Here is a 15,056-nt window from a genome sequence, read left to right as displayed (position 1 = left end):
TAAACCGTCTGTTAAGCCAGAGGAATGAAGACAAAGCTTTGGCTAGGGTTAGTCTTATTCATACAAATCTATCATTCAATTCTATGATTTTCATTGATTTGTAGACAAAAGTTGAGCCATCCAGTGGAGCAATAGGGCAAGAATCTAGCTCCAATCAATGCTAATTTGCAAACAACTTAAAGCTTTGTTTCATGTTTCCCATTAGCTCTTGGAGGAGAGTTGGAGTGGCAATCAACGATTCTGGTTGGTATTGCCACATAAATCAATCTGGAATGAAGAGTTAAGCTTCCCAGAATGGGGAATAATCTGGAAGATTTGGAATTTCCATGTCATATCAGGCAGACCTTGCCTTGTTCCGGGAGTTTACTGGTTCTATTTAGCGTCTTCCCTGAGTATGGATATATGGCAATGTGGGGGGGGGGGAGGGTGCAGGAAAGGGAGGGGGCAGAGTGACCATGGCTTGTGGAAGCACTGTCTGCTCGGTTTTCATCCTTTACAACGCAACTTTTACCACGCAGTGCTGTTACAACGCAGGTTTTTCTACGCATACCATTACAACGCATTACACTGGGGGGCGCTCTAGGATAGGGAATACGTTTAATTTACTATCCAACACCTTCCCTAGTGTCCACGGGGACTGGAGTTGGAATAGTAATTTAAACTATTCACTATCCAGCACCCCCAAGTGTAATGCGTTGTAATGGTATGCGTAGTAAAACCTGCGTTGTAACAGCATGAGTGGTAAAAGCAGGCGTTGTAACGTCATACATTCGTCTGCTCAGTTTGGTTATGGAAGGGGAGGTGGGGGCAGGTTGTGCCTCTATCCATAGGCCCCACACTTCTCCACCCGTGGAATTATTGGTACGGGCCTGCATGTGGTAAAATTGGGTCTTGTGTTTCCTGACTGAATCATTTTTGGTCCTGAGGCACTGGAGGGGCTTGTTAATGGGCAATGAGCAGAGGGCAGTGCCACAAGTCTTCTTGCTGCAACGCCCTAGTCCAAAGGGAAAGGGCAGCAATGCACCATATTTAAGCAACACTGTGCATCCTTATGCTTCCCCCAGTGCAAGTGGGTGCCATGCTCCAAAGCAGGCACCCTCGCACCATGGATGATTGTTTATGTGCATTTTCATCTTTCCCGTGTGCTGCAGAATGCAGCACACGAGGAAACAGATAAAAAACAAGGAGCAATACAAATATTTCTCCTCATTACGCTCGCTCTGGAGAGGTGTAAGGTTTTGGTACTTCCCCAGGTTTATGTGATTAAGAAAATCCAGGGCAACGTCAAAATCCATGGGAGTTGAGCAGGAAAACCCAGGGCAATGCCCATGGAATGCCTCCCTGGCAACGCAGCTTCGTGCACTGTTTTGTCTTATTCCATATCTATGAGGCCATTCACAGCCACGCAAAGTGGCTTCGCTTCACCCCATTGATATGGTTGAGAGATCTGCGCCACCCAAGCGTCAGAAAAAGCGACGCCCTGGCTGCGCAAGCCTCTCATGAATATGCCTCCGGACCGCTTGTAAGTCCGCGGAAAGGTATTTCTCTCAGAAATATCACTCTGGATAACATGTCATGGGGCCGAGAGATGCAGTACCATGAGCCAAAGACAAGAATAAGCTCCTGTTGAATGTTAGCTCTTGATTTTTCTGTGCTACGTTAACAATGTCAGAATGTATTTCCAAGGAGTAACAGGACACACACATCTCCTCACCTGGCCAATGTTTTCGATGTAAGCTTCCGGAGTCACCTGGTAGTCCACTCCATCGATGACGAAGACAACTGGGGACATGGAGTACCTTAAGCTGCAGTCCACAATATACTGGAAGCAAGAGAAAGGGGAAAGATGGGTCAGCTGGCTTTATTAAGGATGCTCTGGTCAGGTCCAGGGCTACTTTGCATCCAAGTGAAAAACCTTCATCTGTGCATCAGGAATGAATTCTATTGCAATCGACAACATACTTGTTTTAATTGTCACATACCATTTAATTTAACATGCGGATGAGAGGCTTTTGATAGTAGCTTAAAAGGTAGACATGTGAGATGATCAGAGATGGTTTAAAGAGGAGAAGGGGGGGAGACATGCAGTCTGGCGTTGACTCAGGCGATGACCCGGGAGAGGCACTTCACACTCTTTCAAAGTTCAAACTCCCTCCTTCGATTGAGGGTCGCTCCGCTGTTGCTGTGTTCCATGGGTCAGTAGTGATGACCAAAGAAACTGTCCAGATGCCACTAATCTGTCACACCCAGAGCCCTGTAACATATAGGGTGCACTTTCCCTGTTTGCTCCACGGTGCACCTTAAAACAGGTGCGCGGGGAGGCTACAGGGGAAGTGCACTGTATTACGTTGAATGCGCTGCCCATAGCAGCCGCGCAGTCATGCTCCCATGGGTGCAGCGTAGTCAAGTGAAAGACGGAGCAACTTTGAAGCAGCCGCTCTGTGTTTCACTGTGCAGACCGCAACCCAGTTGCACTTTTAAGGGGGGAGAGAGATCTTCTTGTAGGGAGGTGCTTGAATGACTGCAACCACCTGCAACAGGATGTCTTGGGGGTCCATAGGACCTTCTTTCCCCCTCCAGAGGGCTGCCATAAGGGAGTGCACTCATAGTGTGCCACTTTTTAGGTGGCGCACTGTCGGTGCACCTCCTGACAGCTTCTTTGCCTCGGCGCCCACATTTATAATACGATGTGGGTGCAGACACATAGGGATTCCCTCATTTGCATAAGGCCATGCACCCACACAAATGAGGGAACCCCCTAAGATGATAGTGATGGTGCTATATGTGTGCAGGAGCTATCTCTATTACAGAAAGAGTGGCACAAGCGTCTGTGGCCCTTGCTGCAATACCAAAGTGCCCTGAGGTGGGCAAAGCGAGCGCACCTGCCCATTGCGCCCTGGGGCACTTTCCATAATATGACCCCTGAGAGAGGAACATGTGGGGAATGCAGTGTCCTCCTGCTGTGGGATGCTCAGCTGGGGTGATTGGGGAAGTTTAGATGTTCCTCAATGAAAAGGCAGGAGAGGGAGGGGGACACTCAAAGAGGGGGAAACACTGAAGTGATCACTAAAAGAAGTCAGTGTGGAGAAGGAAAGCAGATGAAGAGTCAATAGTAATTTTTTATAGAGAAATAGCAAAGGAAAGTAAGTATTCAGAAGGCAATTTACCAGGATTCATTCACATCCTGAATTTCTACTGCCCAAAGTCCTGTCAACCAGAGAAACCAGTGTTTTGTTTGTATTTTAATAATAATTTTTTTTATAGAGTATGGGCCTGGATTTTCTCAAGATTCAGAGTGCTACACAATATGGTGATAGACTGGCTAGAATGTCAATGCTATGTCTAATAACTAAAGGATAAACATATGGGGTCCAGGGAGGCTGCTTTGTAAGTGGTTGAATCAAGGCAACGTGTAACCACATAGTAATCACATCTTAGGTTCCACCAATAATCGCATGCACATATTGCTGACATCCCACATTCATTTATCATTATACAAATAGATACTTTGCTATTTTCTGTTTCCTTTAAAGATGCTGCTAGAAGTGTTATTAGAAGGGGCTTGAGGCTGGATCCTGGGGTGTGCTCAGAGAAGCACTGTGCCCTCTTACTTCACAGAAGTAGGGCTGGAGGGTTGCATGGCTTCGGGCTATATTCAAAGATCCATCTTTACGTTCGAATCAATGATCTGAGGTCAACATAACTTTATGGATTTACACCTAGTTTTCAAGTGGACACAGAGTGTAACACGACAGGATGAAGGATCTCAACCCATTCTGTGAAGAAGATTGTCTTTGTGAGAGAGACCTGGGTGGCGCATCCCTGAGAGCGAAGTAGAGGAGGCTGGGTGCACCGCGTGGGCTCTTCCATCCGTCTAGATTAGGGGTCTCCAAACCGGTCCTCGAGGGCCGAATTCATGCCAGATTTTTGGGATAACCACATTGAAATACATGTAGTAATTTTAAAAATCTGGCATGGATCCGGCCCTCCAGGACTGGTTTGGAGACCCCTGGTCTAGATAGAGCAGGCTGCTCTGAAGGCTGTCATCATTACTATCATTCTGCTTCTTCTTATTAGTATTACTATTTTAGTTATTATTACTTTTATTAGCAGCATCACTAATCTTCTTATTATTATCATCATCACTATCATTACTGATATTATTATTATCATCATCACCATCACTATTATTAATAATATTATTATTATTAGTACTGGTAGTAATAATCATAATCACTATCAATCTTCTTTTTGTTATTATGATTACTACTATTATTGTTATTATTACTATTAACAGCATCACTATTGTTATTATTGTTATTATGATTTTATTATTAGAATTATTAATATATTATTATCAACATAATCATCGTCAATAATCATCACAGTTATTATTATCGTTATCGATAACAATAATATCCACTGATATTACTAGTATAATCATTATTACTATTATTACTATTACTATTATTATTAGGATCATTATCATTACTACAATTACTAATCACATTTCAATTATTGTTATTACTATCATTTGTAAGAATATTATTTTTAGTGTTGTTATTATGAATCATCATCATTATTAATATTATAATTATTAATCATCAGCACTATTATTATTATTATTAATATTGTTGATGATGATAAAAATCTTAATGAAAATAATCATCATAATAAATATAATATTTTTAATAATAACATTATCGGTATTATCACTATCAATCATCATCACCATTATTAATATTATGCTAATGATTATTATTATTAATAATCATAAGCACTATTATTATTATTAATAGTAATGATGATGCTAACAATATTAATAGTAATACTCACCATCATAACTATTGTTATTATTTCTATTATTATTAAGCTGTTGTTGTTTTTGTTGTTGTTGGTATTATTATTGTTTTACTGTTGTTAATATAAAAATGATGGAATTACAACAATTAATAACTCTTCATATAGTATTTACCGCCACGGTGGTGCCATTTTTTGCACAGTAGTTGCTCCCACGCGAATCAACCATAGAGAAAGGCTGGTGTAGTGATACTTACATCTACACATGTCTTAGGTGGCCTTTCACATTCACATTTGACTGCATTCCCAAGTAAGGATACTCTAGTAAAGCTCATTCCTGGAGCATCGTGAACTACTGCCGGCTTCCATCGGTCCACAGGGTGAGCCTCGAACAGAAGGGCTGGGGCTACTTGCTTAATCGCACTAGCTGGTCTTCCTTCCCATATGGCACATATTCTCCCTCTGTGGCCAGATGAGAATGGCCAATGGAGTTCTGCATCTCCAGTCGTCATGGCTCCCTGAGCCCTAATTAATACATTTCCTCAGCTTAAAGATATGCTTGCTACAAGCTGCTCTGAAGCAGACTTGTCATAAACGGGATCTGTTGAAGATGTTCATTGGGTGAACATAACACATCACGATAGGTACTACATTGGACATACTCGATCGCTGATTCTCACCCTCAGTAAGTGGGGGAGTACATGTGGAGTGCCTTAAGGTGTCTATTGGTAGTTGTGCTATTCTGGATGAAATTATACACTGCACTAACTGTAGATCTTTGCATATAACACCTACCTCTCCGTTAAAGCTCATAGTTGCCCCAGCTATATTCAGAAGTGCTGCGTAAGCCGCAGGGGGGGCAGCGATCAGGGATGTTCCAGTGTCAACAATGGCTTCACAGCCTACTTGGCAGCCTAAAGCAGTTCCATTTATTGTAACCCTGAAAAGATAGAGATTAATCATTTGAAAAGGGATTGAAAAGAAGATATACGTTCATATATGCATGGTGATCCCACACACTTTAATATTTCAATCATCTGACAAAGTGTAGATTAGACCCTGGTTACTATCAGGATACATCACATTCCTAGGGAGAATTCTATCAGGATACTTTACATTCCTATAAAGAGGTCTATCGGCACTCTTTAGATCCCTAGGGAGAGGTCTGTCAGGATAATTTACAATCGTAGGGAGAGGCCTATCAGGGTACTTTACATTCCAGCCCCCATCAGTGTCCAACCACCACTGTCTAAGCACGATCAGTGTCCAACCACCACCACTGTCCAACCACCATCAGTGTCCAACCACCACTGTCCAACTACCATCAGTATCCAGCCACCACCACTGTCCAACCACCACCAGTGTCCAACCACCACTAACTAACCAACATCAGTGTCAAAACCACCCCTATCCAACCACCATCAGTGTCGAGCCACCACCACTGTCCAACCACGATCAGTGTCCAACTACCACTGTCCAACCACCATCAGTGTCCAAACATCACCGTCCAACCACCATCATTGCCCAGCCACCACCACTGTCCAACCACCATCAGTGTCCAACCAGCACCGTCCAACCACCATCAGTGTCCAGCCACCATCACTGTACAACCACCATCATTGTCCAAACAACACTGACCAACCACCATCTGTGTCTAACCACCACTGACCAACCACCATCAGTGTCCAGTCACCACCACTGTCCAACCACCATCAGTTTCTGGAATTTGGGAAGTGAAGTATATATTGCGCAAATCTGATGGATGGGTATTTCTATATAGTTCAATATCAGAAAGTTGCTCTAAGGGAACCCAAAACAGCCACCACCCTATGCTGCTAATTTGCAATTGCAAGCAATTGCTAAAGACTATAATTCTATTGGTTTCCCTGAGCATTCACAGTACATTCACAATGTCCGTTATGTTAACTCAATAAAGCTTTCAATCATCAATGCAAAGAAAGTTGCCCAAATGTAATTAAATTTCTGTCCATGGTATTTATTCTCGTATTCTTCAATTTCTCAAACGAGGTCTTATTCGCAGCATAGGTCCAATTGCACATAATACAGCAATATCATAGATCAAGAACAGCCAACACGCGTGTTTCTTCAAAGGAACGTCTTTCCAAAATACATCATCAGGGCTCGACCAACTTATTAAATGTTCCTTGTATATTCCTCAGAAATTAATCCTGTTTTATTCAAATGTATTTATATCAATCAGCACATATAATTCTGACGTCAATCACAAAATTAGTCCAACTCCAAATTCAACCACCATCAGTGTCCAATCACCATTGTACACCCACCATCAGTGTCCAACCACCACTGTCCAACCACCATCAGTGTCCAACCACCACTGTCCAACCACCATCAGTGACCAACCACCACTGTCCAACCACCACCACTGTCCAACCACCACCACTGTCCAACCACCATCAGTGTCCAACCACCCCTGCCCAACCACCATCAGTGTCCAACCATCACTGTCCAACCACCATCAATGTCCAACCACCACTACTGTCCAACCACCATCAGTATCCAACCACCACTGGCCAACCACCATCAGTGTCTAACCACCATCAGTGTCCAGTCACCACCACTGTCCAACCACCATCAATATCCAACCATCACTGTCCAACCACCACCACTGTCCAGCGACCACCACTGTCCAACCACCATTACTGTACAACCACCATCCCTGTCCAACCACCATCAGTGTCCAATCACCACTGTCCAACCATCATCAGTGTCCAGCCACCACTACTGTCCAACCCCCATTAGTGTCCAATCACCACTGTCCAACCACCATCAGTGTCCAAACACCACTGTCCAACCACCATCAGATTTCCAACCATCACCGTCCAACCATCATCAGTGTCCAACCACCACTACTGTTCAACACCAATCAGTGTCCAATCACCACTGCCCAACCACCATCAGTGTCCAACCACCACTGTCCAACCACCAACACTGTCCAACCACCATCAATGTCCAACCACCACTGTCCAAACTCCATCAGTGTCCAACCGCAACCACTGTCAATTCACCAACAGTGTGCAACTACCACCACTGTCCAGCCGCCACCACTGTCCGGCCACCACCATATTCCAGCCACCATCATTCTCAAAGTACCAAGACTTTTCAACCACCACCTCTGTCCAGCCACCACCACTGTCCAACAACCACCATTGGCCAACCACCACCACTGTCCAACCACCACCACTGTAAGGACTGTGAATATTTGTGAGATTTGAGAGACTCAGGAGCCCCTAATCATAATTTGCAAAGGGGCACATCATTTTGTGTTAGGTCACTGGTGGGCTGTTCAATACCACGCATGGTGCCCTCTGTTATCGTGGCCTACTTGTAACTTGAATTTCCTGTGTCTACTCCAAGCTTCATTTTCAGTGTCAATAACAGCACTTCCCCAGGGGACATGCACAGCAAATCTTCACTGGAAATGCACAGCACATCCCATGGCACATGGACAGCACATCCCTGGGGAGCGTGCACACCATATACCTACAGAACATACACAGCACATAACACAGATCAGGCACAACAAATACCCACAGACCGTGCACAGCTCATGCCAACAAAACATGCAAAGCACATTCCATGGAGCATGCATAGCTCATCCCCACATTACATGCACCTCAAATAGCCACAAAACATGCATAGCACATCCACATGGAACATGCAGAGCACATCATCATAGAACATTCACAGCACATCCAATGGAACATACACAGCACAAACCCATTGAACATGCACTTTACATCCCCACAGAACATGTACAGCACATTCCATGAAACAAGAACACCACATCCCCATTGTAAATGCAAAGCACATCCCCATGGAACATGCACAGCACATCATCATGAAACATGCACAGCACTTCCCCATTGTAAATGCAAAGCACATTCCCCTGGACCGTACACAGCACATCACATGGAACATGCACATCACATGCGCATGGAACATGAACAGCTTATCCAACGGAACATGCACAGCATATGCCACCGAAAGGACAAAGCACATGCCACAGAACATGCAAAGCACATCCCCACAGAACGTGCAAAGCACATCCCCACAGAACATGCAGGGCACATGTCATGGAACATGTACAGCACATCCCACAGAACATGTACAGCACATCCCACAGAACATGCACAGCACATCCCACGGAACATGCACAGCACATTGCATGGAACAGGCACAGCACATCCCACAGAACCTGCATAGCACATCCCATGGAACACGCACAGCACATCCCACGGAACATACACTGCACATCCCATGTAACACCCACAGCACAACGCACGGAACATGCACAGCACATCCGACGGGAGATGCACAGCACATCACACAGAACATGCATAGCACATCCCCACAGAACATGCACATCCCCATGAAACATGCATAGCACATGCCAATGGAACATGCACAGCACATCCTACAGAACATGCACACCACATACCCATGGAACATGCATAGCACATCCCCACAGAACATGCAAAGAACATCCCACAGAACATGCATAGCACATCCCATGGAACAAGCACAGCACATCTCATGGAACAGGAAACACACATCTCATGGAACAGGCACAGCACATATCACGGAACAGGCACAGCACTTCCCCAAAAAACATGCACAATATCTCCCCCAAACATGCACAGTGCATCCCTAGGAACATGCACAGTACATCCCATGGAACAGGCACAGCACATCTTTTGGAGCAGGCACATCACCTCCCCACAGAATATGAACAGAAAATCACACAGAACATGCATAGCACATGCCCAAGGAACATGCACAGCACATCCCTCGGAAAATATTTATTTATTTATTTATTTATTATGCATCTTGTATTGCGCAAACTAAACCCGAAGGTGTCAAGGCGCCTAACAAAAGATCAGAAGTGCAGGGCGCATCTACTCATACGCTTGTACAAAGAGATATGTTTTAAGAGCAGATCTAAAAATCTGAAGAGAGGGGAGGGACCTTAGTTCTAACGGAAGATCATTCCACCATTTGGGGGCCAGATGGGAGAAAGCCCTACCACCCCATCTAGTTTTGCGAATACGCGGGACGCGAAGAAGAAGATGATTAGAGGAGCGGAGATTCCTGCCTGGGTTATAGTAAGACAGGATGGATCCAATGGCTGTGAGGCTACTTTTCGCCAAAGCCTTATAGACCATACACATGGACTTAAAAACTATCCGCTCCTTGACCGGAAGCCAGTGAAGCTGCACATCCGCAAATAACATGCACAGCACATCTCCATGGAACATGTATAGCACATGCCTATGGAACATGCACAGCACATCCTACAGAACATGCACAGCACATCCCACAGAACATGCATAGCACATCCCATGGAACACGCACAGCACATCCCACGGAACCTGCATAGCACATCCCATGGAACGGGCACAGCACATCTCATGGTACAGACACAGCACATCGCTCAGAAAATACACAGCACATCCCTACAGAACATGCACATCACAACCCGATGGAACATGCATAGCACATCACCACAGAACATGCAAAGCACATCCCCATGGAACATGCAAAGCACATGCCAATGGAACATGCACAGCACATCCCACAGAACATGCATAGCACATCCTATGGAACATGCACAGCACATCCCATGGAACATGCACAGCACATCCCATGGGACATGCACAGCACATCATCACAGAACATAGACAGCACAACTCCATGGAATATTCACAGTACGTCCCCACAGGACATGCAGAGTACATGCCCAGGGAAGATAAACAGTATATCCCCATGAGACATGGTCAGCCCATCCACATGTGACATGCACAGCACTTCCCCATGGGACATGCACAGTAGATACCATGAAACATGCACAGTACATATCATGAAACATGCACGGTACAACTCCAAGGAACATGCACAGCCCATCCCCACAGGACTTGCACAGTACATCCCCACTAGACATGCCCAGCACATACCCAAGGAACATGCACAGCACATGCCCAGGGAACATACACAGAGTATCTCCATGGCAAATGAAGGGCACATCCCTACGGAACATGCACAGCACATCTGCACGGAAGATGCACAGCATATCTGCCCAGAACAAGCACAGCACATCCACACACACAGAACATGCACAGCACATCCCAATGGAACAGGCACAGCACAATTCTCCCCCCCAAAAAACATGCACAGCAGATCCCATTTGAACTTGCATAGCACATCCCCATGGAAAATGCTAGTAATTCTCAGGGTGTGCCAGAAATCTGAGAAAGTTGAGGGCATACCGATGCACATCTTCCAAATCTTGGTCTTCCTGAAAGGATAGAGGCACCCTTGCACCCTTGCACAATCGTGTCTGTGTTGTTGGGATGATTGTTTTTGTGCAGGAAGGGACACCTTTTTTCCACATTCTATGTGTGCTACAGAATGCAGCTCGCATAGAAAGAGAAAAAAACGAGGATTAATATAAGTATTTGTCCTCGTTGCACCTCCTTGCGATTCTGATTCAGATGCATTCCCACCTTTAGAAAACGTTGTAAATCTGGAAATGAGTCATAATCCATGGGTGATGCGTGATGCGTAAGAACACCCACAGCAACACCCATGAAACGCCCCTTTCATGCAAAGTGCTGCGTGACAAGGGATTGTATTTACAAGGACACGAAAAGTCACACAGGGTGGCTTTACGTGTCCTTGTAAATATGGAGCACAATACTTTGCAGCCGGTGAGTCGCAAAAAGTGATGCACCGGCGGCACAAGGGATTGTAAATATGCCCCACAAGTACCCTGAAAAGTGCCCCCTTACAAGTCAGATGGAGTGTCCCAGTGCTCATTTGTAAAATATCAAGTCCCAGGGCCCTACTCAGAAGGCCACTGAAGCTTGCATGACTAATTGCCCCCTGCCAGCGCTGCTAATAGGAGCAAAAACACAACTACTAGCAATCACACTGTGAGAAGTTGGCCTGATATGTGATGTCCACTATTCTAGTGGGCACCCTGTATCAGTCCAAACAACCCTTATGGTGATGGTTGTAAAGTCAACCTTATAGACCAGCTATCCAAGTGGTAGCGTGGACAAAGCAGTCTTAGGCTAATACTTCAGAGAGCATGTGAAGCCAATTGTTTTACCAATTATAATCCCTTGAATACCAAATGAAAGGACACCACACAAGGTATATATAAAATGTATATGTATTTATTACTAACTCAACCCCTCTGCACTCTTTATGAGGTCAGAGTTCGAGATACAGCACAAGTGACTCAATAAGCATACTATAAGTTGCACAAATACAATTCTGCCCTAGGGGCCTCACGAACCATATACTAAGTAAGTGGTATAAGAACCACTTCAGAACAGATGAATAGGCCTAGGGCATAGGGAATCACGGGGACTACACTGAACAACCACAGGTTAGGAAGTGGCATAATACATGCTGCAGCCCCTGGTAGGCCCTGGGTACACCTATGCCCCGGGTACCTATGGTACACTATACAGGGGTTCATAAGGTGACCCAATATCCAATTGGAGATGTACCTAAAGTACATGGAGTCCATTTTACAGAGAGAACAGATAGCCTGGGGCCCTGATTAGCAGGATCCCAGGCCCACTAAGTTGAAAACCAGCTAAACACTAGGCAATAAGTTGGGGTAACCATATAGTCAGATATCCACCTTCCGACACACACTCCTACAAGTGTGACTTTTCAGACTATTCCGCCGTCCAAAGCAACTCATTGGAACGAACTTCCGCTGGAAATTCGTCTTACCGATGACTATATGTCATTCAGAAGAAAACTAAAAACTCATTTGTTCCCCAAGGTTTAATGAAACGACTGAGTTTTTGAGCGTTTACTCCCATTGTAGGTGTTTGCTTTCCTAGCGCAGTGATATCCTCTCGGATGAATGTGTGCTTACAAATAAATAAATGAATAAATAACAATGGCATGTGTTGCAGGTATTATTTATTTTAATGTATATTGAATTAATAAATATTCTTGCTGTGCTCATCTCAAAATTATACCGATAGTGCTTACATGTGGTGGACTGTCATTAGTGCCGGTGGCGAGCACTGGCAACCACTGGCTCAAATTAAGCACCGGAGTGTTTCCTTCTTAAAGCAGGTGTAAAGAGAAGTGTAAAACAGCCCATCACTTGGCCCACATTCCCAATCTGCTTGTGGGTTCGGACCGCGTTTTAACAACGTATACCTTTACTCCGCAAGTTGCAACAACAACTTGCTCTAGGGGGGTGCTAGATGTTGGAATAGTATAATTTACTATTCCAACTACAGTATGTGCAACAGTAGGGAATGTGTTGGATTTTAAATACAACACCTACTGCCCCTCTGCAAGTGGAATAGCGGGGAATGGTATGCGTTGTTACAACGCGGTCATTGTAACGACCACGTTGTAATTACATGCGTTGAAAAGGATTCATGGCAAACACTGTTTACTATAGAAATACCTTGGCATATTGTGGATTGAGGGCTGGGAACAATGTCAGAATGCGGCCCTGAAACCACAGAGCTAATTTTTTACATATGGGTCACCCATGGTATATGGGTGACAAAATGCTAGGCCTGTCATGGTGTATGACATTCTTGGTGTAAGGGGACACCCATGGCACATGCGAGCCTTGGCACAGTGTTATTGACATACGGGGGCACCCCTCTGCATATTCTGTAAAAAATAGAATCAATACCTGGGAAGCTTGAGGTAGGTTCTGCACACCATGAAAAGTACATTAATATTGAATGTGAATGTCTTTTGATCACATATATGTGACATTTTTGCTTTAAGTGCAGATTTTGATTCCATTTTTTTTCCCAAACTATTCATAGTGGTGAACCCCATCAAATCTTCCTGGAAGATGTTGTGTTCACTCGGGGGCATATTATCAAGGAACGGCGGTAAAATTATCGCCGTTTTAGCCGCACAAAACTGCCGCTAAAATGGCGATAATGGGCTTGATAATATGCCATAGAGAATTCCAATGGAAGCCCATGTTAACACTAGTTTCGTGCCACTAAAGCGGCAATAATTTTAACGCCGTTTCTTGATAATATGCCCCTGGGTTTGCTGGAAATCGAAGCTCATATTACCCCCCTCCACTGATGTCTGTAAGATGGGAGAACTCTCAGTGGGTTCCATTTGATATCAGTGCCACGGGAGGAGGCACAAGGGTCGGTCAGATTTGAGCAAATGCAGGGGTGCACAGCTTCACCAAGCCATGCAGAGAACCATCCTTCCAACAGAGTGGAAGTCACTCTGTAGAGTATCATTGAAGAAGGAGATACACAGCTTCACAGAAAGAACTTTAACTTTTCAGTTCTACAGTCCTTTTTCATTTGTATCTAGCAGTATTCCATCACAGCATGGTTGTACAGCACTTTCCACAACTCCTTAAATAAAAACACAAATGGACTGAACATGCTTCCTTCAGGATTGGGTGATGAGTAGGTACCTGTCTATTACAATCAACCAGAATTCTTCTTCAGCAACTGGCACCCACTTGAGGGTGCCCTGGAAGTAGGAAGGGTCCCATCCTCCGAACATGATAAAACTCCCAGTTGAATCATCACTGTGGAAGCAAAGCATCCACCGTCAGTTATTAGTGAACAGAAAAATGATTATAACAGGTAATGCAAGTGAAAACACAAAAGTCCAAGAAATCAAAATGTAGAAAAGGTGTAACTTTGCAAAAGGTATAGACATACAACACGATTGAAGAGCTACAGTTCTTTTTATAGTGCATTAGAATTTATAGAAATAGACTTGGTTTAAATAGGATTTTAACGTTTTATTGGCACTGTGTTTTTATTGTCGTTGTTTTATTTTTATTGTGATTTTAAATGTGATTGTATGGTTTATTTTCATATAAACCAATTAAAAGGATGTTGACTGACTGTGCGGGAGATAAAAACTATCTAACACTAGTCCATAAAATCTAGGGGCATATTACCAAGTCTGGAAATATGAGATTTTCGCCGCTTTAGCAGCCGTTTTCGGCCGCAAAGCGGCGATAATTTTATCGCCCTATTAGCAAGCTGTCGCTAACAGAGGTTAGCAACAGCTTTTAGGCGATAGCGAGCGGTTTGCGGCCCGCTTTGCATGTCAGCGATATTTATCGCTAATGACATGCAAAGTGAGCGTACCCAACCTGTTAGCGACTGAAAGCAGTCGTTTACATCGCTATCGCCTATTATCAACACAGGCGTAGCGATGGAAATATTCGC

General features: G+C 44.4%; 1 protein-coding gene across 1 annotated transcript in view; it reads right to left on the bottom strand.

Moving 5' to 3' along the window:
• Positions 1-15,056, bottom strand: part of LOC144773634 (pepsin A-like) — a 107,731-nt gene that overhangs the window by 22,835 nt on the left and 69,840 nt on the right. Inside the window, exons 6-8 of the mRNA XM_078658782.1 lie at positions 14,285-14,401; positions 5,596-5,740; positions 1,715-1,822 (exon numbers count right to left, since the gene is read on the bottom strand). Of these exons, the coding sequence (XP_078514908.1) occupies positions 1,715-1,822; positions 5,596-5,740; positions 14,285-14,401 (370 nt within the window). The remainder of the gene's footprint in view (positions 1-1,714; positions 1,823-5,595; positions 5,741-14,284; positions 14,402-15,056) is intronic.

This window comes from Lissotriton helveticus, chromosome 8 (genome assembly GCF_964261635.1).
Source record: "Lissotriton helveticus chromosome 8, aLisHel1.1, whole genome shotgun sequence".
NCBI classification, from domain to species: domain Eukaryota; kingdom Metazoa; phylum Chordata; class Amphibia; order Caudata; family Salamandridae; genus Lissotriton; species Lissotriton helveticus.
Note: the sequence above shows the minus strand (reverse complement) of the source record. Positions and strands in the feature narration are given on the sequence as shown.